Here is a 26,878-nt window from a genome sequence, read left to right on the forward strand (position 1 = left end):
CTCACCGGGGGTGAGGGAGGGGGCGGGTGGGGGCGGGGGGCGACCTCTCAGGGCCGGCGGGCTGGGTCGCCTCAGGGAGGGGTCCCTCGGGCCCCCGCGCCCCCGACCGGCCCGGAAGCGGGGTCCGCGGGCCCGTGTCCGTGTCCCCGGCGCGCGGCGGCGGCGCCTACGCGGCCCGGAACCCGCTTCCGGTGGCCGGCCGTGGTGTGGGGGTCGCAGCACGTCCCGGTGAGCCCCCGGGGACCCTCGGCCGGACGCGCGGTCACGTGGCCATCCCGGGTCCAGACTCCTCCATCCCCACCCCGCCCGAGGCCTCCGGCCGCCCCCGCGCAGCCTCAGTTTCCCCATCTTCAAAGCAGCCTCAGTGGTACCTGCCGCCGTCTCCAGGTGACCTCGGAGGTGGACGCACCTTGATTGTAGCAGCCTACGTGGCCGTACATCGCAGCCGGGCGGCTTTGCCCCTCAGGGGACGTCTGGCAGCGGCTGGGGACATTTTGGGGTGTCGCAGCTGCAGGCGGGGAGGTGCTAGCCGGCACCTAGAGGGTGGAGGTCAGGGATGCCGTTTAACGTCCTGCAGTGCACAGGGCGGTCCCAGCCGGTAACCAGCAAGTATCGGCTCCCGAAGTCCAGAAGCGCGGGGGATGAGTGGCCCAGTTATTTGGTTTGGCTGCTCACACTAACCCAGAGCCTGGGAACTGTCTACAAATACAGAAGCTCCGGTCCCACCCCAGAACTGCCCCGTCAGAAGGGAAAGTTTGGGAAGCACTGCTCTGTGCATCTGAGGGGTTAGGAGCACTTGTGTGTGGACTAAGCAGTCGTTCAGCCAGTCAGTCGTGGTAGACGGTGAACCTCACCTTCACCCCTCTGTGACTACGGAAAGCAGTTAAAAGAATAACACAGACTCAATTTATTGTTCTAAACACAACAGAATTAACACCGAGATCATCCAATAGAAGGCTTCATACGTCAAGAAAATGAAACCACTTGCTGTAGAGTCCTTTTGAACTCCTTGTCATGTGCCCTTGAGTCCATTCAGACTCATTGTGACCCTATAGGATAGAGTAGAACTGCCCCATAGGGTTTCTTAGGCTGTAATCTCTAAGGAGCACTGGTGGCAAAGTGGTTAAGAGCTTGGCTGCTAACCTAAAGGTCAGCAGTTCGAATCCACCAGCAGCTCCTTCGGGAACCCTATGGGGCATTTCTATTCTGGCCTGTAGGGTTGCCATGAGTCAGAATTGACTCGACAGCAACGGGCCTAATCTTTATGAAGCAGATCACCAGGTCTTCTGTTCGGTGACTGGGTGATTTCAGACCATCAACCTTTTGGCTAGCAGCCGAGTGCTTAACATTACCCTACCTGGCTCCTTATTTGGGCTCATAACCCCAAAAAAACCAAAACCCTAAACCAGTTGTCAGGGAGTCAATTCCAACTCATAGCGACCCTATAGGACATAGTAGAACTGTCCCTAGGGTTTCCAAAGAGCAGCTGGTGGATTTAAACTGCTGACCTTTTGGTTAGCAGCTGAGCTCTTAACCACTGTGCCACCAGGGCTCCAAGATTTGTAAAAATGTCTGCGTACTTAATGTAAACTGCTGACCTGGTGGTGGTTTCACATACGTGATTGCTTCATTTCATAAAATCCTGCAAGGTAGGAGGAAATAGTTGCATTTAACTAGTTAAAAACACACACCCCCAACTGCTGCTCAGAGAAGTCAAGTTACTTGCCCAAGGTCACACAGCGAATAAGGAGCAAAGCTGAGAAATCAGTCAGGTTCTAATATAAATGATGTACTTATCTTACATGGTGAGGGTGCCCTTGCTAGAGCTGATTGTATTGTGGAGTGATTTAGTAGTAATATGACTGATGATATATATACAGAGGGAGAGAGAGAGAGATAAGGGGTGCCATGGGGTGGTGGAATGGTTAAGTACTCTGCTGCTAACCACAAGATCAGCAGTTCAAACCCACTAGCCGCTCTGCAGGAGAAGCTCTGCAGGAGAAAGACATAGCAGTCTTCTGTAAAGATTACAGCCTTGGAAACCCTATGGAGCAGTTCTACTCTGTCCTGTAGGGTTGTTATGAGATGACTGCAATGAGTTTTTATGTATATATACACGCATGCACAGACACACACATACATATAAATATATCACACAAAAAGCTTCATTTTATGGACACACAGGTGTAAACTGATGAATTCCGAAGTTAAAAAAAAATTCCATAAAAACAAAAAGCCAACCCCACTGCCGTCGAGTCGATTCCGACTCAGCGACCCTATAGGACAGAGTAGAACTGCCCCGTAGAGTTTCCAAGGAGTGCCTGGTGGATTCCAACTGCCGACCTCTTGATTAGCAGCTGTAGCACTTAACCACTACGCCACCAGGATTTCCGAAACATCTCCATAGCGGTCACTAATAGGAGAGACCAGCGTCTGCAGCTACTGAATTTGAAATTAGTCAGTTTCAGAAAGCTTCTGGGATTCATAAGTAGTACAGTTTGTAGACATGAATTTCCCCATGCAGGTGGTCAAGAAGTGGAATTGTCAAATCCTGTACCCTCTAATGCCAGGTCCGGAGAACCTCATGGGGGAGCCTTATGAATTTTAATACAAACAGAGATGTCTCATTAAAATTAAATTTATTAAACTTCTAAATGAGCTTGATGCATGATTCTGATTGTAGGCTCACACAAAGCCATTCCCTGAAGCGATGAATAGCATTTACCTGGCAGAACTGGCAGGGGTAGTTCTCAACCAGGATCCTCTTACTTGCTAGTTAGGACAAGTATAGTGGTTTATCCAGCATCGACCTGACAATGTTAACCCAAACCTCGGAACTGCTCAAAAAAGTCTGTTGCTGGAGTTGAGCTGACTCAACTCACAGTGACCCCATGTGTGTCAGAGTACAGCTGGGCTCTGTAGTTTTCAATGGCTGAGTTTTCAGACGTAGATCACCAGGCCTGTCTTCCAAGGCACCTCTGTGTGAGTTCTAGCTGCCAAACTTTAGGTTAGTAGCAGAGTGCTTGACTGTTTGTGCCACCCACGGACTCCGTTAACTGGTCAGAAAACTGAGAATTAACTGCTGTTTGGGAAGATAAGTCTTAGTGCTTTCTCACTTTCTACCTGTTTTTTTTTTTTTTTCCCCCTTTCCTCCCCTAATCCATCTTTGAAGTGAAAGACCTGCAGAACTTTGTCAGGAGTTTGCCTCTGCTCATTTAGTGATTTTACAAAATGTCTTGTCTAAATGACAGCTTTCCAAAATATACTATTTTATCTCATTTAATCTCCCAAATTATGCTTGCTCTAATTTTTCAGTCTGCCTTCAGTATGTGTGCTGTTTGCATAACAATATATCATCAGTTTATAGTGATCTCTTTAGCAGTAGGTCTGCTTTTCAGGACATCAAATGCATTTCCTCAGGAAGTTCTATTTGTTAATGTAGCCCGTGTACCGGAGTTTTCAGGGAAGTAAAACCGAAAGCAAATAGTTTTGTTGAGGATTCTCACATTACGAGAGAAGTGTGTTTAATCAGAGGAGAAAGAAGAGGTAAAAGGAACTTTTTTTCTGCAGAAATGTGGAGAACATCAAGGCACTTGCCAGTGCTTTTGAAATTTGTTTCTGTTGGTTGTCCTTTCAAACAAAAAAGCCACTTTCGGAGTCTGTTTTTCTTGAAACGAGGTGGCAATTCATAGGCTATGATTTAGGTGAAAATTTTGGCTTTCAAATGGAATTCGGAGAAAGAAAAGGGGGGCTGAGCTTACTTAGGGTTCAGTACAAGATTTTGAAGGCAGAAGACCGCAAGTATTAAACAGGACTCGAGCGACAACTATCTAGCGAAGGATTAACTCAGCTAAGGGCTATGGAAAGGTGGGTGTACAAAGGATGGGTCAAATCTTTTTAAGAAGAAAGCTTGTCTGGAGAGCAGTGCTGTCTAATAGAAATGTAATGGAGCCATGTAAAATTTTCCAGCAGCAACAGTAAAAAGTAAATAAAACTAGTGACATTATTTTGAATGTTAAATTTTATCTACCCTCCTGTAACCACCAATCGGTGGTCAAGTCACTTCCAACTCCTGGCGACCACACGTGTATCAGGGTGGAAGTGTGCTTCATAGGTTTTCATGGCTGGGACCTCTCAGAAGCAGATGACCAGGACTTCTGAGGCACCTCTGGGTGGGTTGCAGCCTCCAACCTTTTGGTTAGTAGCCCAGACCTTAACGGACTGCCCCACTCAGGGACTCCACCAGTTGCCCACCAATTGACTCTGACTTATGGTGACCCCATGTGTCAGAATAGAACTGTGCTTCTTAGGATTTTCAAGGCTGTGACCTTTTAGAAGCACATTGCCAGGCCTTTCTTCTGAGGCATCTCTGCTTGGGTTCGAACTGCCAGCCTTTAGGTTAGTAGTTGAGCACTTAACGGTTTGTACCACTCATGTATCTGAAATATTGTTACCCAGCAGGTATTCAGTATAAAAGATCATTGAGATATTTTTCATTTTTTAGTATCAAGTCTTCAAAGTCGGTGTGTTTTACACTGAAGTGCTCAATAGCTACATGTGGCACGTGGCCACCATATTGGACCACGCAGGCCTAGAGCTCTGGGAAGCAAAGCCTGATGTCTGCTGTGGCAGCAGCCTAGGCGTGAGGGCTGAGCAGAGGGTAGATGCTAACGAGCCACATAATTCGGAATTAGGAGGCGCCCAGCGTATGCAGAATGTGTTTTCCAGGAGTTTGGTACTTAAAATCCCTAAAAATTCAGCAAGTAACATAAGAAAGCCTAGCTTAAAAATCAGCCACAGAAATAAATCTGCGAGGGCAAGTAAGAGCGTTTGTGGTATGAATGATGGATACCACGTCTCCAAAAATGCACAGATTGGGTGATTTCAGTGTGTGACATATGGCTTCTGTGTCACCTGGCTGTAGTCGAATGTATGACCTAATTTGTCCTTGTCCACGCTCCCATAGCTTTCTTCTGCCAAAGGATAGCCCTTGACTCTGCTGACAGGTACCTGTTTCATTGCCTCGAGTCTCAGAGGCAGGGGCTTTGTGGTGTCTGCTGAACACAGTGGTGGAGAATCCCTGGCCCAGAGAACCAGGCACCAACCTGTCCAATCCACCTTCAGTATCCAGTCTCCTACTATCATCCTTTTAACTTCACCTCTACGAATTTCCATAAATACCAGAACATCATAAAGTTGATGACAAAAATAGAATCTCCCTGCCCTGGTAGCTCAGTGCTTAAGCATTTGGCTGCTAACTCAAAGGTTGACAGTTTGAATCCACCAGCTGCTCCTTGGAAACCCTATGGGGCAGTTCTACTCTGTCCCATAGAGTTGCTATGAGTTGAAATCGACTCGACAGCAGCGGGAATTTAATATTAGTACGTGCCACAGATTAAATTTTCTGAGGAACCTCTGTGCATTGTCATTTGACCTGACATCATACACATACAGCCTAAAAGTAGAGATGTGGACTTTTCAGAGTTTGTTGGTTCTTCTCAGTTAATGCCGTTAGTCGCACGATCCCAAGTGGGGTTTCTAAGTGTCGTTTGGCACGTTGGAGTCCCTGGTTGGTGCCAACCCAAAGGTTGGAGATTCAGGTCCACCCAGAGATGCCTGGCAATCTACTGCTGAAAAGTCAGCCATTGAAAACCCGGTGGAGCACAGTTCTACTCTGAGACACATGGAGTGGCCATGAGTCAGAGTCAACTCCACGACAGCTGGTCTTTGGTGTGGCACATTTTTTAGGAAGGTGGAGCAGAATCAAGGGTCATTCGGTATGCCCCTGTGTGTGTTTATTGGTTAGCCTTGGAACTTGCAGATTGAAGTAATCATGAGATCCCCTCTTGTTGGGCATGCTTTGGGGTGTCGCTCAGGATGTTGGGGTCACTGTGTAGTGGTTTACATTCTTTCTTTGCTCTGGCTCTCCTGGGACCTAACAACACACATTTGGGTTTTGCTTCACCTTGCTAGGTGGAATTTAGGTTCCTGTGAACATATGCAAAGAATTGGCTGAAATTTGGAGTACGGTCTGAGGCCTTGGGACAGAGCAGAGCCTACATCAAAGGGGCCCTAACTTTGGCTTTCTCGCTAGAGTGTAATCGATAATCAATGACTATTGTTTCTGAAAACCAGAAAGAAGTCTGAAATTCGGCAAGCACGGGACACGTGTGTTCACATTAAGGGTCCAAAGAGATTTGGAGTTAATATGCATGAAGGGGCCATAGGAAGGAGATAATAGACTAAATCGTATGTTAGAGAAAATTTGTCAATAATAAAACAGTGAGTTTTGGACTAAAATTGAGAACCTCTGTTCTCTTGGGTTCTGCTTTTTCTGGTAGATGTGAGCCATGTCAGCACTGAGTCTGTTCTTGTAGTTAGTGGTTCCTTGTCAGCCACAGTTGCTCCTATTCCTAGAATAATTCAGCAGGGGGTGAGATTTAAATTGTAAAATACTGCAGATAAAAGGGAGTTTTATTAAGCTAGTGATATGACTGAAGGATTCAGCTGGTTTCCGTCATTGCGGGTATGAAATGCCCTTATTTCCTCAAAGCTTCCTTACCCTCCTAACCAAACCAAAACCAACCTCATTGTTGTGGAGCCATTCGGACTCATAGTGACCCTATGGGATGGCCCCTTTGGGTTCCGAGGAGCGCCTGGTGAATTTGAACTGCTGACTTTTTGGTTAGCAGCCTTATGTCTTAACCACTGGGCCACAGGGCTCCCTTATTATATATATATATTTTTTTTTAATTAAAAAAAAATATCCTCCTAGTGCGGTTTTATTTGGAACCTTAGTTATGCACACCGGATATAGTCAAGAGCCAGCACTCATTACTTTTTTTTAAAAGAGTTTTTACCTTTTTCTTCCTTTCTTTTTTTGCCCTAAAAAGCTGTTTGTTGATGGCAGTGGGTATCTTCCTGATTATCATTACTTTTTTCCTCTGATGCTATTTCTTTTTCTTTTTTAACTGATTGTTGTTAATTGCCTGGGAGTTGGCTCTAACTCATGGCGACCCCATGTACGACAGAACGAAACGTTGCCCAGCGCCGTGCCGTCTCCACGGCGTCTTGATGTGTTTGAGTCTGTGGTTGGGGCCGTTGTGTCAGTCCACCTCACTGAGGTTATTCTCATTTTCGCCGACCCTCTGCTTTACCAACCACGGTGTCTTTTTCGAGTGATTGATCTTTCCTGATGACGTGCCCAAAGTAAGCGAAGTCTCTCCGTCCTAGCTTGTAAGAGCATCCTGGTTGTGTTTCCGCTAAGGCGGATGTGTTCATTCTCCTGGCAGTCCATGGTATATTCAGTGTTCTTTGCTAGCACCGTAATTCAAATATGTCGGTTGTTTTTCTGTCTTCCTTTTCTGTTGTCCAGCTTTCGCATGCACATGAGGCGACTGAGGACCCCGTTGCTTGGCATTAGTGGATCTCTGTTGTTTTGCAGGAGTAGATGGAGGTGAATGCAGAGTTAAAGAGCAGGGAAACGTCCACTGAAAGCACTGATGATATATGATGTTATCACAAGGTAAAGCTCTAAAGGTAACCATCCTTGCTAGTTCACAGTTAGGACTTTGTAAACAGAACTGTGAGGAGTGGTAAAATGCTTTTTTTTTTTTCTTAATTTATTTTATTGTTGTTGAGAATATACACAGCAAAACACACCAATTCAACAGTTTCTGCATGTACAAGTCGGTAACGTGGATGACACTCTTCCAGTTGGCAGCCATTCTCCCCCTCCTTTTCTGAATTGTTTCTCCCCCATTAATATAAACTCACTGCCCTCTAAGGTTCTCTTTTGAGTGATTTTTTTTTGAGTGATTAAGTTTTGTCAACTTAATCCCATATAGATAGATCGTAAAAGAGTGTAATGCTCAAGGCAGACATTTTGTACCAGTTAAGCTAAACTAATGTTTGGTTTCAAGAAGACTTCAGGGGATATTTTTGGTTTCAGGTTTAAAGATTATCTCAGGGCAATAGTCTCAGGGGTTGCTCCATAGGGTTTTCAATGGCTGATTTTTCAGAAGTAGATCTCCAGGCCTTTCTTCTGAGGCACCTCTGGGTGCACTCGAGCCTCCAGCCTTTCAGTTAGTAGCTGAGCACATGACCCATCTGTACCACCCAGGGATGCCAAAATTGCCTATGGTTGATGCCTAACGAGAATTTTCTTGACAATGTGACCCCTGTATAACGCACGCACACTTCTGCTCCCGAAACGGTTTTTCCCCTTCGCTTTGCCAAAACAGACCGTGGTCCTTGTAGTGCCTCTTCGCAAACCGGCGGCGTTTGGCTGCTTTGTCATCCCCTCCTTCACCTTCCTGTGTACACTGCCTCCCTCACATATGTATTAGGATGGGTGAGATCAGTAACCAAGCATCTGCAGGCAGTGGTGCCTGTGTGTGGGATGGGAATAGTCACCTCCACGACGCTGTTAGCCAGCAGGAAATTGCACAACATTGCTGTTGGCCCCAGTCTGCACATTTGGTGAGCATCCACCTTCCTGTCCAGCCCTGGGAGAGGGGCCAAGCTTCCTGCCCTTTCCTGAGCGGTGATGCCCTGCTTAGAAAAGGCTGCCCATCACACAGCTAGCCAGGAACAGACCAGGAGCAAAGCTACATATGCGTCTGCCCATTTCTACAGTCACACTCAAGGGAGAGACTGTTGTCTCTGGTGGAATTTGGCCCGGGTGTGCACGTGGCCACGGGGGGCTGCCTGGTGATAAATTCGGCTAGAATGGAGTCGGGCTACCAAGCCGATGATACAGCGATGATGCCAGAGGCTGCTAAAACAGCAAGGACGGTAAAACCCTGTGCCTGGAAAACTGTGTTCTCTAGGAGTGCTTAAGGAGCCCTGGTGGCGCACACAGTTAAGCGTTCAGCTGCTAAATGAAACATAAGCTGGTGGAACTCCGCCAGCTGCTCCGGGGGAGAAAGACCTGGCTTTCTGCTTCTGTAAATATTACAGCTGAGGAAACCTTGGGGCAGTTCTACTCTGTCAACACAGGGTCGTTGTGAGTTGGAATCTACTCAACAGCACCCAACAACAGCAGGAGTGTTAACAGTAAGAGGGTGCATGGTTGGAAAACAAACACTTTTGACTTTTTGCATTAAGTCTCCTCTTGGGGCCAGACTTATTGTTGGAGTCCTGAGTTTGCCACTTGCCAGCACTAGCAGGGTGACTGGGTGAACAAGATACTCAAGCCCTCTGTCTCTTAGTAAAATGAGGGTAATGAAATAGAGCACCTTTCTCAAGGCTGGTTTAGAAACTTAGGCCATACCTGAAGACGTCTTAGGAGTGCCTTTGACATGTAGGACGCAGGACATGTGTGCTTGTTAAGTAACTGCCCAAGCCCCGGCCTCTGGGAACATAGATAGGGACGCGTCTCCTTTATACTCCCTCTGAGAAGGCAGAGGTGGTCCATTGGGAGAATTCTTACCTTCTATGAGGGAGACCCGGGCTGGATTACTGACCAGTGCACCTCACGTGCAGCCGTCACCTGTCTGTCAGTGGAGGCTTGCACGTTGCTGTGTGCTGAACAGGTTTCAGCGGAGCTTCCAGACTAAAGACAGACTAGGAAGAAAGGTCTGGTGATCTGCTTCTGAAAATCAGCCAGTGAGAACCCTGTGGGTCACCAGGGTTGTCCTTTGGGTTGCTGTGAATCAGAGGCCAACGCGAGGCCAGCTAACAACAATAATAAAGGCGTTAAACCTGACAGAGCAGAGAAGTGTGGGAGGACGGAGTCCACTGGTCCGAGTTCTGTTTCTGAAACAGAAATAGTTCTTGACCTTACTGTCCCTCTGTAGCATCTCTTTGCTCCGTTCCCATCAAGCTTCTTAAAACAGCAGGCAGGACTCACCATCCCTACTTCCTTCTTTAGGAGCCCCTGGGTGGCACCAACAGTTCAGCACTCGACTACTAACTGAAAGGTTGGCAGTTCGAACCCCCCCAGAGGTACCTCAGAAGAAAACCGGGGCGATCTGCTTCCGAAAGGTCACAGCCTTGAAAACCCCACAGGGCAATTCTACTCTGCACACATGGGGCCTCCAGGAGTTGAATCAACTCGACAGCAGTTAACAATATCTCCCTCCTTCCCCGTTCCCTCACTGCAAACTGGCTTTAATCCTACAGCCCACAGATTTGGCTGTCATGAATGTACCAGTGACTTCCAGATGGCCAAATCCAGTAAGTTCTCTCACATATTTCCAGAGCTTTCTGCCTCATTTGACGCTTTCCCACTCTGCATGGACACCTGTCTCTTGGTTTCACTGGCAGGTTCTTGTCTTTGTTCCTCATACCCTTCTCTTCCTCTTCACTTCTGTTTGGTGTCCCCATGGACCCTCTTCTAAACTCATGGTTCCAGCTGACGCCTAGGCACCAGCGTGTCCTTGGCCTCTATGGATGGCTCTCCTTCACGTTTCTCTCGAGTGCACGTCTGCAAGTCCCAGGGACCACTGGGTATTCTGCCCTGTTATTGTTAGGTGCCATCGAGTCACCTCCGACTCATAGCAACCCCGTGTACAACAGAACAAAAACAGTGCCCGGTCCTGCACCATCCTCACAATCATTGTTATGCTTGAGCCCGTTCCTACCCTAGTGGCCCAGAAAGAAGCCCTGGTGGTACAGTGGTTAAGTGTTCAACTGCTAACCAGAAGGTCTGCAGTTGGAACCCACCAGCTGCTCTGCAACAGAAAAGATGTGGCCGTCTGCTTCCGTAAAGATTGCAGCCTTGGAAACCCTATGGGGCAGTTCTACTCTGACTTATAGGGTTGGTATGAGTCAGGACTGACTCCACGGCAGCGGGTTTGGCTTGCGGTTTAGTGGTCCAGAGACAGCACAAAGCACCGTCTTCTAAACTTACTCTTTAAACTAAACTATTCACCGCCTGGTAGCTGTTTTTCTGCGTTCTCTTGTAGGGAAATGACAGCATAAGCCACACGGGTCCCAATTGGGAGCTCATCTCTGATTTCTCATCCTCCTCCACCTCCCAGCATTCCAAGTACTTAAAACCCAAACCCACTGCCATTGAGTCGATGCCGACTCACGGTGACCCTGTGTATGTCAGAGTAGAACTGCGCTCCAGGGAGTTTTCAGTGGCTGATTTTTCAGAAGGAGATTGCCAGGCCTTTCTTACAAGGTGCTTCTGGGCACCTCTGAGTTTACTAAAATCTCTGACCTTTCAGTTAGCAGCCAAGTGCATTAATTGTTTGCACCACCAACAACCAAATAAAAACAAACCCACTGTCATCAAGTCCATCCTGACTCCTGGTGGGTGACACCATGTATGTCTCAGTAGAGTTGTGCTCCATAAGGTTTTCAGTGGCTGATTTTTTGGAAGTAGATTGGTCACCAGGCTTTTCTTCCAGGCACCTCTGCGTAGACTCAGACTTCTAATCTTTCGGTCAGCAGCTCAGTGTTTTACTCGCGTGCACCCCCTAGGGACTCCTTAAGCTAGCTAAGACATGGGAATGGTGGAAACCAGTAAACCAGTTACGTTTGAGTTGACTCACGGTGACCCCATGAAGTTTTCAATGGCTGATTTTTCGGGAGTAGATCTCCCGGCCTTTACTTATTTCTAAATATGTCAAAACCATGTTCATTTCATTCTAGCCACCACTGGCTTTCTTTAGACTCTCACCCTTTTCCCTGGTCTGACAGTATTCACTCAGAGCTCTCACCCCGTCTTTGGTATTGTTCCGAGCACTTTATAGGCATTCTCTCACTTCCCTCTCACAGCAAGCAGATGGCCTGTGGTTCTTATTGGTGACACTACCCATTTTGCAGATGCGAAACTGAGGCTTCCTGAAGTCAGGTGGCTTAACTCCAGCGGCACTGACTGTGAGAGTTCTCTCTCTTCTCACCACTTTGGAAAGAGATACAACAATTTCATAAAAAACACAGGGGTCCTTCAGGGCAGTCCCGCTACTTCCAGGAAGATCAGCAGCATTTGTGAAATGTTGGTGGGCACGTGAATGAATCTGCAAACAGTCCTGGGGCCCAGGTGCGTTTTGCTGGAATGGGGCCTGGTGAGAGGAGAGACCTCACCAGGAGGCTTTTCTCTCGCTCGTGTTCCTGGATTTCTTACATGAGAGGAATTTTGTCATAAACTGGCCCTTAAATACGTTTCAAGAGGAAGATGTTTGAGGCCCATAGGAATAGCCTTGGGCTCTATCTGTGACGTACCGGGCACCCTCTCCCCTCTGTTGCTCAGCTCTGTGGTCAACTTGCAGACACGTAGGTTACCTCCGGGTCAGCCAGATAGGGCTGGCTGAACTTGTTCTTCCCTCGGAGCTCCAGCCATATCTCAGCACCTGTCTTGATAAACCAGTTGTTGTCGTCTGGAGTGCCCTGCAAAAAGCATTTAAGTCTCCCACTGGTTATTTGAGCAATCAGCCGGCCAACCCCTGGAAGCAGTTAAAGTGGCTCCATGCTACCAGCCTTTGGATGGATCCATTCCAGTGGCTAAAGATGGAAGGCGCTTTCTGCTCTTGAAAGGTTTTCTTTTGGCTAGTGGGGGTTATTGGAGATAGAGCTTTAAGTTGAAAAGGAATTTCTGAAAAGCATGGCAGAATGGAGGAGCCCTGGTAGTGCAGTGGTTAAGTGCCCAGCTGCTAACCAAAAGGTCTAGGGTTCAAACCTGCCAGCCGCTCCACAGGAGAAAGATGTAGCTGTCTGCACTGGTAAAGATTACAGCCTTGGAAACCCTGTGGGGCAGTTCTTCTCTGTCCAAAGGGTCCAAAAGGTCCAAAAGGTGGGTTTCGTTTGGTAAGGAGAAAGATGTAGCATTCTGCTTCTGTAAAAATGGTTGTTACGTGCCGTTGAGTTGGTTCCGACTCATAGCGACCTTATGTACAACAGAACGAACGAAACACTGCCTGCTCCTGTGTAGTCCTCATAATCCTTGTTATGCTTGAGCCCATCACGGCAAGCCACTGTGTCAGTCCGTCTCTTTGAAGGACTTTCTCTGTTTCCCTGACCCTGTGCTTTACCAAGCATGATGTCCTTTTCCAGGGACTTGTCCCTCCTGGTAACATTTCCATCCTCGCTTCTAAGGAGCATTCTGGCTGTACTTTCAAGACAGATTTGTTCATTTTTCCTGCACTCCATGTATATTCAGTATTCTTTGCCAACACCATCATTGAAAGGCCTCAGTTCTTCTCTGTTCTTCCTTATTCATTGCCCAGCTTTCTCATGCATATGAAGGGATTGAAAATAGCGTGGCTTGGGTCAGGCACACCTTAGTCCTCAAAGTGGCGTCTTTGCTTTGTAGTACTTCAAACAGATCTTTTGCAGCAGATTAGCCCAATGGGATGCATTATTTGATTTCTTGACTGCAGCTTCCACGAGCATTGATTGTGGATCCAAGTAATGAAATCCTTGACAACTTCAATCTTTTCTCCATTTATCATGATGTTGCTTACTGGTCCAGTTGTGAGGATTTTTGTTTTCTTTATGTTGAGGTGTAATCCATATTGAAGGCTGTGGTCTTTGATCTTCATCAGTAAATGCTTCAGGTCCTCTTCACTTTTTGCAAGTAAGGTTGTGTCATCTGCATATCGCAGGTTGTTAATGAGTCTTCCTTCAATCCTGATGCAGTAAACGTATAACCTTGGAAATCATGTGGGGCAGTTCTGCTCTGTCCTGTAGGGTCGTTAAGAGTCAGATTCGACACCAATGATTTTTTAAGGGGCCCTGGTGGCGCAGTGGTTAAACTCTCAGCTGCTAACCGAAAGGTCAGTGGTTTGAACCTACCCAGCAGCACCAGAGAAGAAAGGCCTGGCAATCTGGTTCCATAAAGATTGTTGTCTTTAGTTGCTGTCAAGTCCATTCTTGAGTCATGAGGACCCCATGTGTGCAAAACAGAACTACTCCATAGGGTTTTCAAGACTGTCACCTTCCGGAAGCAGATCACCAGGCCTGTCTTCTGAGGGGCTTCTGCCAGCCTTTTCAGCTAATAGTAGAGTGCTTTTACATTTGCACCTCCTGGAGATTGCAGCCCTGCGTTCAGACCCTCCCTTTCAGGTCCAGTCTGTTGCCTGGTGATGAGCAAGAATTGGCACCACGGAAGCCCTCTCTGCTGCTGTCCTTCCTGTTCAGCTGAGTTGCAAACAGGGAGCTGTAGAGGGCACAGCCCCACTTACCAAAACCAGACCAAAAAATCCATTGCTGTCAAGTTGATCCTGACTCATAGCAGCCCTATAGGACAGAGTAGAACTGCCCCATAGTGCTTCCAAGCAGTGGCTGGTGGATTTGAACTGCTGACCTTTTGGTTAGCAGCCGAGCTCTTAACTACTGCAGCTACCAGGTTCTTCTCCCCCCGCCACCTACCAGGTGGAGTTTACTTAGCTGTGAGATGCTTGCTGGTTTCCAAATGGAAAGTCCCTGGGTGGTACAAACGATTTGTATTTGACTACTAGCCTAAAGGTTGGTGGTTCGGACCCACCCAGTGGCAGCCACAGACCTGTGATCTGCTTCCGTGAAGATTACAGCCAAGAAACCCCCACGGAGTAGCTCTACTCTGTCACACGAGGTTGCCACGTGTTGGGATTGACTCAGCCGCAGCAGGGTTGGTTTGGTTTTTGCAGAGCAGGGGAGAAAAGAAAATGCTTTAGGGTAAATATTGGAGTCAGCTCGCCGAGCTCAGGGGAAACTTTGAAAAGAACCATTGATTTGGTAGTGCTGTTTGCTGTGTTCATGCAACATGGTTTTATACCCAGAGTAATTTTTCTTTTTAGTCCTCGGTGACCATATCAGAGTGGACCAGTGTGTGCTCTGTGGAGGGAGTGCGAGGCAGTCCTGCATAGTTTACATTTCTGGTGGTAACTGAGGTCAGGGTCGCCCCTTCCTTTACCGTCGCCAGAGGGGTCCTGTCCCAAGGAAAAAAAAAAACTTGAGACTCATACAAAGTCCTTGGGTGGTGCAAATGGTTCGGAGTGGTTTGAATCTACCCCGAGGTGCCTTGGAAGAAGGTCTTCGTGATCTACTGCCAAAAGGTCAGCCGTCGAAAACTGTGTGGAGCCCAGTTCTAGTCTAACACACATGGGGTTGGCATGAGTCTGAGGCTTTTCTGTTTTTTTTCCCCCATCTGTGGTTCTATAATCTGTGTATCTGTGGAGTCTCTAGGTGGTACAAATGATTAATGGATCAGCTGCTAACTGAAAGGTTGGGGATTTGACTCCATCCAGAGTTGTCTCGGTAGAAAGCCCTAGTGACTGACTTCTGAAAGATAACAGCCACAGAAATCCGTCTGGAGCACAGCTGTGTTCTAACACACATGAGGGTCACGATGAGTCGAAGTTGCCTGAATGGCGGCTGGTGGTTACACACACAAAATTACGAACTGTCATTTCCAGAGAGGCCGTCCTTGCTGGTTATCCCTCTTTTCCTGAGGGGCTGTGGGATAGGCAGAATGCTTAAAGGACCCTGAAGGCAAAGACAAAGAAGAACGGAGCCTGACCCTTGGAGCTGGGAGCAGAACTGTGAGCAAAACATTAGATTCTAAACTGCGCCCTGGATGAAGGCCAGGATCTAGGTCTGTTTTGTTGAGTGTTCTCCAAGTCTTAGCCCAGTACTTGGACCTGATGAGTGTTGCCAACAGAAACTCCACTCAGTAATTATCTTCACCCTTGAAAGGATGGTTAAGATGTTATAGGACACAGTGAAGACTAGGTGGATCCCATCTGTTAGATCACCTCTTGTTGTTAGTTACCCTTGAGTTGATTCCGACTCACCTAGAGTAGACCGTTGCCTAGGGTTTTCAATGCCTGTGACCTTGTAGAAGCAGGTCACCAGGCGTTTCTTCCGAGGTGCCTCTGGGTGGGTTCGAACAGCCGACCTTTCACTTAGTAGTGCAGCACTTAACCATTTGCGCCACCGGGGCCCTTACCCACCCCTTCCCTAAAAAAAAAAAAAAAATTTTTTTCTACGGGCTCGATTTTCAACACATTGCAGGCAACGTGAGAACGTAGGCTAGACACGAACAAGGACTGCCGTTTTGTGTGTGTCCTGTGATGGCTAGGCATTAGTGAGCGTTGTTAGTGAAATGTTGGGGTATCACTCATTATCCCCTGACACCTCTCTCCCATATACTTGGCTTCTCTAATTATGTTCTAAGCAGTGGCTGCCAGAACTGCCAGAGGCCAAGGGCCCTGTGTCCTCTGGGTCCTGTCCTCCCACGAGGACTGTGTTCAGCTACTGATTTCACCCACAGGAGCTCATCAGCCAGATGCATTCGGGTGTAATTAACACTTAATAAACAGCTACCAGTTCCAGAAAAGATGGATTATGGGAAGTCGGGCTAGATATTTATAATTAAAAAATATATATATATTAATCCCTTATTATTCAGTGGATCACCATCTTGGGCCCTGCTGCTTTTCTGGGCGGCTCTCTGATTCTGCTATGCGTCATTACCATTCATTAGTATCGATACTACAGCGTAAATGAAGAGCCTAAAATAATTTAGGTGCACAGTACTGGAGCACTTAGAGTACGTTTCCCAGGAGAGAAATGTTATAAATAGTACTTAGATGCTCAGAACCACGTTCAGAAAACTTGTCACGCATCTGGGCCGCTGCCTCATTTCCAAGCTTGCCTCTGAAACCCATACCAAACCCATTGCCTTCAAGGCGATTCCAACTCATAGTGACCCTATAGGACGGAGTACAACTGCCCCGTAGGGTTTCCAAGGCTATAATCTTTATGGAAGCAGACAGCCGCATCTTTCTCTGGTGGTAGAGGGACTGTTGGGTTCCAACCTCCAACCTTTCAGTTAGCAGCCGAGTGCTAAACCACTGGGCCACCAGGGCTCCTTCAAGTATATCTGACCCTCTCTTACTTATGGGAGACTCCATCCTAGGCACCAACTTGAAATGGCAGGAATACACTTCTGCCCAGGGCAACGACTCCTGTAGAGGTAGCTTTGAATTCTAGCACTTTTCTATTCACTGCTCTTATGATATAGCTATATTATTATTTATAATATATTTATATTATATATGATAGGGCACCCTGGGTAGGGTGATGCAAACTGTTAAGCACTCAACTATTAGCTGTAAGGTTGGAGGTTCAGACTCACCCATACGCACCTCAGAAGACAGGCCTGGTGATCCACTTCCAAAAGGTCACGGCCTTGAAAACCCTGTGGAAGGGGGCCGCCATGAGTTGGCAATAGACTTCGTGGCAACTAACGACAACAACAAAAGAGAGCTATACACGTGAGAGCTGATGTATTACGAGCACTTGATATTACCAACGTGAGTTCTTATGTTCTCAGAGTTGGCCACCGCGTGCCGGACACTTTGGTTTTAAAAATTTATAAGCTATTAATACTCGAGATTCAAAAACTTACTTAGCTGTTCCTCAAGCTTTTAATCTCTCCTTATCCTGTTTATCAGTCTAGTAAGTTTTAACAGTCACTGTTAAATAATAGTGTTTGATTCTGTCCCTAAGTTTTTTTTTTTTTATAAACTTAAACACCTTTATATTTGTTAAGCCACAGTTACAAAACTAGGATATTTTATCTCCTTGTTGAATACATCAGGTGTCTGAATTTGGGAGTATCCTTTGAAACATTTCCGAGTAGCCGGGGATTGATTTAAGTCCTTGGGGTTTACTGTAACTTTACCCAAGGAATTTGATCTTTGTCCTTGGTTCCTGAGAGGTAACCTGGAAAACCTTGGTATTTCCCCAGTGATCATAAATGTCTTCGTTGAGGGCCCCAGAACACACCTGACCTAACAGGATATGCTAATTGACTCTTGGGTTGGGGCTGGCCAGGCCAGAAAGACCTACTTCATGATATCAAACTCTTTGTCACCTTGTATGTGGACTGGCTTCAGGGGAGAGGGGCTGGAGTCTGCATTACATAATGAGACCCCCAGTTAAAGCTCTCGACATGGAAGCTCCTCGGGCTTCCTGGTTGGTAGAAGACATCCATGCGTGTGGGAGGGCCCCGCGTCCCTGCTTCGGAACACGGGGACTCTGCGCTGGGAACCCTCTGTGACTTCGCTCTATGCGTCTCTTCATTTGTATGCTTTTTGCTATAATAAAACGGTAATCAAAAACGTATAGAGCTTTCCCTGGGTTCTATAAGTTGTTCTAGCGAATTCTGAAACCCGAGGGAGTAGTGGGGAGCCAGCAGCAGGTCAGAAGTCAGGAAGCCCAGGGTGCCCCAACCTCGAGGCTGGCATCCTGAAGAGGTAGTGGGAAGACCCCACATTTATAGCCAGTAGGTCAGAAGTGAGGGTGTCGTGGGACTGCCGTGCTTGTGGCTAGCATCTGTGGTCTTGGGCTGACGTGGCGGGCTGGAGGACTGTCCTTTACCTCCTCACCTCTGACCTCCAGCTCCAGGTGTTCGAGGTCAGGGAGGAAGTACTGCATGTGTGACTGGGGTCAGAACAGAGGGCCGGAATTGAATTTCATTGAATTGATCCTTACAGCTTGGTGTCAGAAAAAAGTGCCAATTCGACTATATCCACTCAAAAGTCTAATAAATTAAGTTCATAAAAATTATGAACCTAAAGTTCACTTTAATGCTCCAGTAGACTTCTGGTAATATTGTCTTAATTGCAAGTGTAAATAAGTAATTCAGGTAGGCGCTTAAAATTATATTTACAGCATTATCTTCTCTAATAGACCAAATTTAATTAAAGTGTCCAAATAATGAAAAGAATAAATTCCACCAAAAAAAAAGAAAATCATTCTCTGGTTTTGTTTCTCTTAAATACCCTTTGGTGCCACGTGAAAGGCCAAGTACTAGATTATTGGTTCGATGTGATGTTCACATAAAAACTTAAATTTTATGGTACGTAGATAGGAAAGATAAAAACTGATTAAAGAATACGGCCATGCTTCTCAAACTGGGGTACCAAAAGAAAACACATCTGTTGCCATTGAGTCGATTCCGACTCATAGCAACCCTATAGGACACAGTAGAACCGCCCTTTCCCCCCCGCCCCGCCATAGAGTTTCCAAGGAGTGCCTGGTGGATTTGAACTGCTGACCTTTTGGTTGGCAACCATAGCTCTTAACCACTATGCCACCAGGGTTTCCAAACTGGGGTAGGTGAATGTGATATGAAGAATAAACTTGACTCCTCCTTCTGAAACATCAGGTTTACACCAAGCTACTCTGTGCCACCAGGGCTCCTTCCATCTATCCATAAAAAAAAAAAAAAAATTTTTTTTTGGATAGATGGAAGGAGCCCTGGTGGCACAGAGGTTAAGCACTTGGCTGCTAAGTGATAGGTTGGAGATTCAAACCCACCAGCCACTTTATTTCCGTAAAAATTGCAGCCTTGGAAACCCTGTAGGGGCAGTTTTACCCTGTCCTATAGGGTCACTATGAGTCAGAGTCGACTTGATGGCAGAGAATTTGTTTTTTGGGTTGATAGATTTTCAGTTTATAGACAGACAGATAGACAGCTGCCACTGAGTAAACTCCGACTCCAGGCTATCTTATATACAGCAGGACGAAGCATTGCCTGGTCTTGCATCATCTTCACAATTGCTGACATAGCCCATCTTTGTGACTGTTGTGCCAGTCCCTTCACCAAGGGCTTCCCTCACCCTCACTGGCCCTCTCCTTCCCCCATCACGATATCCTCCCCCAGGGATTGGTCCCTCCTGATGATGTGTCCAAAACAAGCAAGTTGGACAACGTTGTGATCCATAAGGTTTTCATTGAATTTATTGAGACTTATTTTACGGTCTAACATATAGTCTGGGCTCAATCATAGCAACGACTGTGAGGATGGCACAGGAGCGGGCAGTGTTTTGTTCTGTTATACATAGGGTCACTGTGAGTCGGAAGTGACTCCGCAGCACCAGACAACGACAATAACTTGTGGTCTAGGAATCGACTCGACGGTAGCGGTGGGGGGGATCCTAGAGAATGTTTCATGTGCACTTGAAAAAATATGTGTTCTGTTAGTGTTGGGTGCAGTGTTCTGTAGATGTCAGGTGTAGATTGTTTATTAAAAACACCAAAAACCAAACTGGTTGCCATTGAGTCAATTCCGATTTATAATGACCCTACAGGACGGAGTAGAACTGCCCCATAGGGTTTCTAGGGAGTGGCTGGTGGATTCGAATTCCCGACTTTTTGGTTAGCAGCCAAGCTCTTAACCACTGTGCCACCAGGGCTCCTTGGTGGGTTGTAGCACTGTTCAAGTCTTCTATTTCCCTCTTGGTCTTTAGCCCAAGTACTCTCTCCATCGCTGACAGTGAGGTATTGAAGTCTCCAGTTATTACTGTTGAATCATCTGTTTTCCACTTAAGTTCTGTTTTTGCCTCATGGTGGCTCTGTTGTTGAGTTTGCATATGTTTGTTGCATCTTCTTGGTGGATTGGCTCTTTAATCATAAAATGCCCTTTGTTTCTAGTAAAAAGTTTCTTAAACTCTCGTCTGTTTCTAGTATAGCTGCGGAGCCCTGGTGGCACAGTGGTTAAGAGATCGGCTGCTAACCGAAAGGTTGGCAGCTCAAATCCACCAGCCGCTCCTTGGAAACCCTATGGGGGGCACTTCTGCTCTATTCTATGGCGTCACTGAGTTGGAATCGACTTGACGGCAGTGGGTTTTTGGTTTTAGCTAGCTGTACCAGGTCTCTTTTGGTTTCTGTTTGCGTGGTAATTCTTTTTCCATCCTTTTGCTTTCAGCTTTGTTGTGTCTTTCAGTCTAAAGGGTGCCTCTTATAGACAGCATATAGTTGGATTTCTTTTTTAATCCATTATGCCAACATCTTCTTTTTAAAAGGAGTATTTAATGTTTAACATACATATCATTACAGTGTAATCATAGATACGAGTTTCTGCTGGGCGCAGTTGGTGAATAGGCTTGGCTACTAACAAAAAGGTCAGAGGTTCAAGTTCATGCAGAGGTGCCTTGGAAGAAAGGCCTGGTGATTGGCTTCACAAAAGTCATCCATAGGAAACACACTTCTACTCTGACACACATGGGGTCCCCGTGAGTCGGACTCCACTGGGAGGCAACTATTTTTCTCACTATTGCTAAGATTAGATTTACGGCTGGCATTTTGCTGTCTGCTCTCTGAGTCCATCCTTTCTGCTCATTTACTTTTTCACGTATACCAGCTTCTTGTGCAAATTAATATAGACGCGTTACTGTACTCCCAGGGCATGAAGGATTTAAGACTCTCTGTCCTTTAGACAGGTGTCCCGGGGTGGCACAAATGGCTTAACACTGGACTACTAGCTGCAGTGTTGGCAGATTGAACCCATCCAGGGTGCCTAGGAAGTAATGCCTGGTAACCTGTGTCCAAAGGGTCACAGCCTTGGAAACACTATGCCGCACTTGTACTCTGCACACATGGGGTCACCAGGAGTCGGAATTAACTAACAACAGCCCCTTTGTTCAGCTGTCCTTAAAGATTGTGTAGCTCTGGTGGATTTATAAACACAGATCCGCAGCTCTATCCTGCCACCCGTCGTCCGGGGCGTGGCTGAGAGAGAGGCCTGTCACCCCGCACACCAGTGAAAGAGCCCCCAGGACGGACCAGACCCCAGTATTCACATCACAGTGTCAAACCCTGAGTGACCCCGAGCCCCCCTGCACCCCAGCCTCCCCTTGGCCTCCTACCTGTGGCTTTGCTCCCTGATGATCCTCTCTCGTCTTCATGCATGTGACAGGCTTTCATCCCGTGTGAACCAGGGTACCTGTTCTCCTCTGAAAGCACCCCTGCAATCCCACCTCCCCCATAATTACAAGCAACCGAGGAGTGCAACCTGCTTTTAGCCCCGAGCGTGTGGGGGTGGAGGGCGGACTCCCCGAATCGCCCACGGGTTAGCCGATACCACCCTGGTTTCTGCTCAGCTCTGCCAGGGGCGGACGGACTGGGGACAAGAGAGATGAAACTCGAGGGACCCTGTTCTAAATACAGTCCACTGAGGTTCTCCTCGGGGGGTCATGTCTATTACCTCTGTACATGGTGTCTCAGTCTCCGAGTGCTGCTGTGGCATGCCCCAAGTGGGTGGCTTTAAACAACAGAAAGGCCTTTTCTCACAGTCCCGGAGGCTGGAAGGCTGAAGGCTCTAGGGGAAGGTTCTCTGTCAGCTCAGGGGAAGGTCCCTGTCTCTGCTCAGCTTCTGTTCTTGGTTCTTTGGAGATTTTCCTGTGGCATCTATCTTTCTCCGTTTGTGCTTGCTTCTCTGCTTAATCTGTTCCTTTTATACCTGGAGGTGGTTGGCTTAAGCCATGCTCTACACTGAGAGGACCTCCTTCACATAACCAAGAAAGCCCTATTCCCAAATGGGATCACATCCACAGGTATAGGCGTTAGGATTCCAGGACGTTTTTTGGGGGGACACAATTCAATCCCTAACAGGTGGGTTTCCATCGACTGGTTCTTCTGGATTTGTGGGCACCCCTCTAGATCCTCAGGAGACAAGGTGCCCTTCCCTTTATCTCAGACCTCACCTTGTCACCATAGTAGCTGTTTGTCAAGCACATACTCTCTTTTGCATAATTCCTGTACGTGATGTGTGCCATTGTACCCCCAGACAACCAAGGGTGGTGGAGAAGATCGTCTCTATTTCACCGCTGTGGGGACTGAGTTTCACAGAGATTTTTTTCTGAAACAAGGTGACATGTTGGTGTTGTTGGGTACTGTCAAGTCGATTCCAACTCATAGCAACCCCACGTGACAGAGCGTGACTGCCCCGTAGGGCTTTCTAGGTTGTAATATTTACAGGAGTAAATCACCAGGCTTTCTCCCGCAGAGCTGCCGGGTGGATTCAAACTGCTAACTTTTCGGTTAGCAGCCAGGCGCTTAAGATAACAGTTGTCGTTGGGTGCCTTTGAGTCGGTTCCGACTCATAACAACATCACGTGCAAGAGAACAAAACACTGCCCTGTCCTGTGCCATCCTCACAGTTGTTGCAATGTTTGAGCCCATTGTTGTAGCCACTGTGTCAGTCCATCTCATTGAGGCTCTTTTTTTTTCGCTGACCCTGTATGTTACTAAACATGATGTCCTGCTCCAGGGGCTGGTCCCTCTTGACAACCAAAGTACGTGAGATGAAGTCTCGCCATCCTCGCTTCTCAGGAGCATTCTGGCTGTACTTCTTCCAAGACAGACTGGTCGTTATTCTGGCAGTCTGTGGTATAGTCAATACTCTCCACCAACGTCATAATTCAAAGACATCAAGTCGTCTTCCATCTCCCTTATTCGTCATCCAGCTTTTTTGCGTGGTGATTGAAAATATCCTGGCTTGAGTCAAGTGCACCTTAGTCCTCAAAGTGACGTCTTTGCTTTTTAACACTTTTAAGAGGTCTTTTGCAGCAGATTTGCCCAGTACAATACGTCATTTGATTTCTTGACTGCTGCTTCCGTGGGTGTTGATTGTGGATCCTAGTAAAATGAAATCCTTGTTTATGTTAAGGCAGCATAGGAAATGAGAAAGCCAGTGTGCCAGTCTAAGTCTGCCAGTATATGAACCTAAACATAGGCTCTTGGCATTGTCCCTCCGCCTCTTTCACACAGGCCAAGCTTCCAGAAGCGCCTGCAGCGCTCACCCCCAAAGCCCTCGTGCTTGATGAAACACTCCTCACAGTGAAGAGCACATGGCTGATAAACTAATGCCTGTGTCAGTGCGCTGCGACCTCCAGGATTCTGCACCAAGACAAAGTGCTAACGTAATTGAGACAAGTGGGTCTTCGGCTCAGGTTACTGGAGGTTTTTAAATAGTATCACCATCACCGTGTGCCGCCTGCCACTTTCTCACTTCCACACGTCACGGGCACGTGGATTCGAACGCTCGCCTCCCTGAGTTCTCTTCGAAAGAAGATGTGGCTTTATGGTTTCAAACTCTTAAACTACCTGTCTTCTGTGCCTGAGTCCTCTGCAGCACAAGAGTGAAAACAACGTCTTCTTTGCTTTTTCAGCCTGGAGTGTTGTTAGATTTTGTTCTGTGTTATTGCTCATTATTGATTGTACTCAATGCAGAGGCAGAGTGTTGCTCGTAGGAGGTTTGGGGTAAGAATGAGGTTGCGACAGACGGTGCAATGGTGTAGGGAGACTGAGGAGGATGGAGGAGGATACCGGCTTCTCCAGGGGTAGTTCCTCTATAGGAAAACCCAAAAACCAGTTGCAGTCGAGTTGACTCTGACTCATGGAGACCCCACGTGTGCCGCACTTTGCGACGCCCTACTTTCGTCTATGAATATAGTTGTTGTGTGCTGTTCAGTAGATTCTGACTCACAGCAACTGAGTAGGACTCTGCTCCATAGGGTCTTCAGTGGCAGATTTTTCCAAAGTAGATCGCCAGACCTTTGTTCCAAGGCTCCTCTAGGTAGACTTGAACTTGCAAACTTTTGGTTAGCATCCGAGCATACTAACTATTTGTATCACCCAGAGACGCTAAAACCAGTTGCTGTCCAGTCGACAATAATTCACGATGACCTCACGTGTGTCTCTGGGCTCCCTAGGGTTTTCAGTGGCCGATTTCTCTCATAAGTCAGTTGCCAGGCCTTTCTTCTGAGGCAGCTCTTGATGGACTTGAACCTCCAACCTTTTGGTTAGCCGCCGAGCATGTTAACCGTTTGTGTCACCCAGGGTCTCTGAAGCCAGTTGACACTGAGTCGACTCCAGCTTATGGCGCCCCTTGTGTGTCAGAGTAGAACTCTGCTCCATAGGGCTTTCAATGGCTGAGTTTTCAGGAGTCAATCCCCAGGCTTGTCTTCTGAGTCACCCCTGGGTGGATTCGAACCACCCACCTTTGGGTTAGTAGTAAAGCGTTTCGCCATTAATGTTCATGAGCCACAGGACTCAGTGACCTGACGTGGGGCCCTCCTGTGTCTGATTATGATCAATTCTGTTCCAGGTCTTGAGAGGAACCTTGAAGAGAATTCCCCTTTGGTGTACACCTCAGTGAAAGCCAGCCAACTGCCAGATTCTGGTCATCACTTACCTTAATTTCAGCTAGATACGTTCTCCTCTGATTCAGGGACTGCCGTATGAAAGTATTGCTCTAGGATTTCAGATGAGTTTTCCCAAAGAGATACAGTTCCACAGGGGCAACCATGAAATCTGGAGCTTAGGTTTGCAAAAAGGCCAAGTAAAGGGTTAGGGAGATGAAAATGTAGGTGCCAGCCAACAGCGTGGGGCGCCCTGGTGGTGCAGTGGTTGAGGAGCTTGGCTGATAACCGAAAGGTTGGTGGTTTGAACCCACGCACAGCTCCGCAGGAGAAAGATGTGGCGATCTGCTTCCGTGAGGATTTACAGCCTTGGAAGCCCTATGGGGGCAGTTCTGCCCTGTACTTTAGGGTCTCCATGAGTCAAAATCTGTTCGACGGCAGCAGGTTTTGCTTTAGCTAGCAGTGAGCTGTTTGTGGTGGAGACAGGGTTACATAGTGACTGCGAGCATGAGCGGGGAGATGCAACAAAGGTTGAACCTTCTTCAGCCTCCTACACGGCGTTGGACAGCTTGCCTCCCTCCTCCGGAATCAGTCTGCCCATCCGAAAGTTGGGTATAATTGTCTGCCTCCCTCCTCCGGAATCAGTCTGCGCATCCGAAAGTTGGGTATAATTGTCATACCTACCAGGAAGTGTTGTTGTGAGATTTCTGTTGTACGTGTGGAACACGGTGAAGTGTTCAACAGTTTTTGACTCTATTACTAATTATTTTACAAATAGTGAGAGGTACGCTTTGGCTTGTCATTGCCATGGATGCTAATGAAACTATAGCCGGTCTTGTTAATTGCTGTGAAGTCGATTCCAACTTAACGGCGACCCCATGTGGCAGAGTAGAACTGAGCTCCAAAGTGTCTTCTTGGCTGTTATCTTAGCATAAGCAGATCGCCAGGCCTTTCTTCCCTGGTACCTCTGGGTGGGCTCAAACTGCCAACTTTCAGGTTACTAGTCAAGTGCAAACTGTTTTCAGGTACCTAGGTACCTGAAGCTCTAGCCTAGTAGTTCTCAAATGTGAGCAGGCTTCGGAATCACCTGGAGGGCTGGTTAAAACCGACCTTGCTGAGCCCCGCCCTAGGGATTCTGGTTTAGTAGGTTTGGGGTGGGCCCACAAGCTCCAGGATGCTAATGCTGCTGGTGCAGGACCCGACTTTGCGGCCCGCTGCTGTGGTCTATGAATCTTGTTGTTTTTGTGTGCCATTGAGTAGATTCTGACTTACAGCGACCCTATATGACAGAGTAGGACTGCTCCACAGGGTTTTCTAGCCTGTAATCTTTACGAGAGCAGATTGCCAGGTCTTTCTCCCTCGAAGCGGCTGGGTGGGTGGGAACTGCCAACTTTTAGGTTAGCAGACGAGTGCTTAACCATTGCACCACCAGGGCTCCTGTTGTCGGTGAATGGTGTGCAGAATCAGTGAGGTGTGGTGGGTGTGTGTGGAGACCTGGTGTTAAAATGAAGAGCTCGCTAGTGGGAGTTGTACATACAAGACTTGGTTTGAAGCCCTGGATATTCCATACAAGAGCCGAGTGACCTGGAATTAATCACTGAGCCTCCCTTTTTTATTTTTAAACTTGCTCTGTACCGTATATGTAACAGTAACATATTATTGTACTTGGGAAAACCAAAAAAAACCAAATCCATTGCCGTTGAGTCGTTTCTGACTCACAGCCACCCTGTAGGAGAGAGTAGAACTGCCCCACAGGGTTCCCAAGGAGCGGCTGGTGGATTTGAATTGCCGACCTTTTGGTTAGCAGCCGAGCCCTTAACCACTGCGCCACCATTGCTCCATCCTTGGGAAGGTAATCGCTCAGTTGTAAAGCAGCCTTCTCTGGGTTTCCTGCAGCTGCCCAAATAAAGTACCGCTGAGCTGGGGGGTTTTAAACCACAGGAATGCATTCTCTCACAGTCTGGAAGATGTAAGTCCAGGGTGCCAGCAGGGCCACGCTCCCCTCCTAAGAC

At 47.4% G+C, this 26,878-nt stretch overlaps 2 protein-coding genes across 4 annotated transcripts in view; one reads left to right on the forward strand and one right to left on the reverse strand.

The window, feature by feature from the left end:
- Positions 1 to 876, reverse strand: part of LOC135228988 (steryl-sulfatase-like) — a 196,341-nt gene extending 195,465 nt beyond the window's left edge. The window contains exon 1 of one of the 2 annotated variants that reach the window (XM_064278727.1): positions 372 to 876. In XM_064278727.1, coding sequence (XP_064134797.1) covers positions 372 to 440 — 69 coding nt within the window. In that variant the 5' untranslated portion in view covers positions 441 to 876. The remainder of the gene's footprint in view (positions 1 to 371) is intronic. The other variant, XM_064278729.1, reaches the window with a different exon arrangement.
- LOC135228989 (pseudouridine-5'-phosphatase-like) overlaps positions 1 to 26,878 on the forward strand; it is a 90,584-nt gene that overhangs the window by 126 nt on the left and 63,580 nt on the right. The gene's annotated exons all lie outside the window — the stretch shown is intronic.

The sequence above is a fragment of the Loxodonta africana genome, chromosome Y (genome assembly GCF_030014295.1).
Source record: "Loxodonta africana isolate mLoxAfr1 chromosome Y, mLoxAfr1.hap2, whole genome shotgun sequence".
Classification (NCBI taxonomy): domain Eukaryota; kingdom Metazoa; phylum Chordata; class Mammalia; order Proboscidea; family Elephantidae; genus Loxodonta; species Loxodonta africana.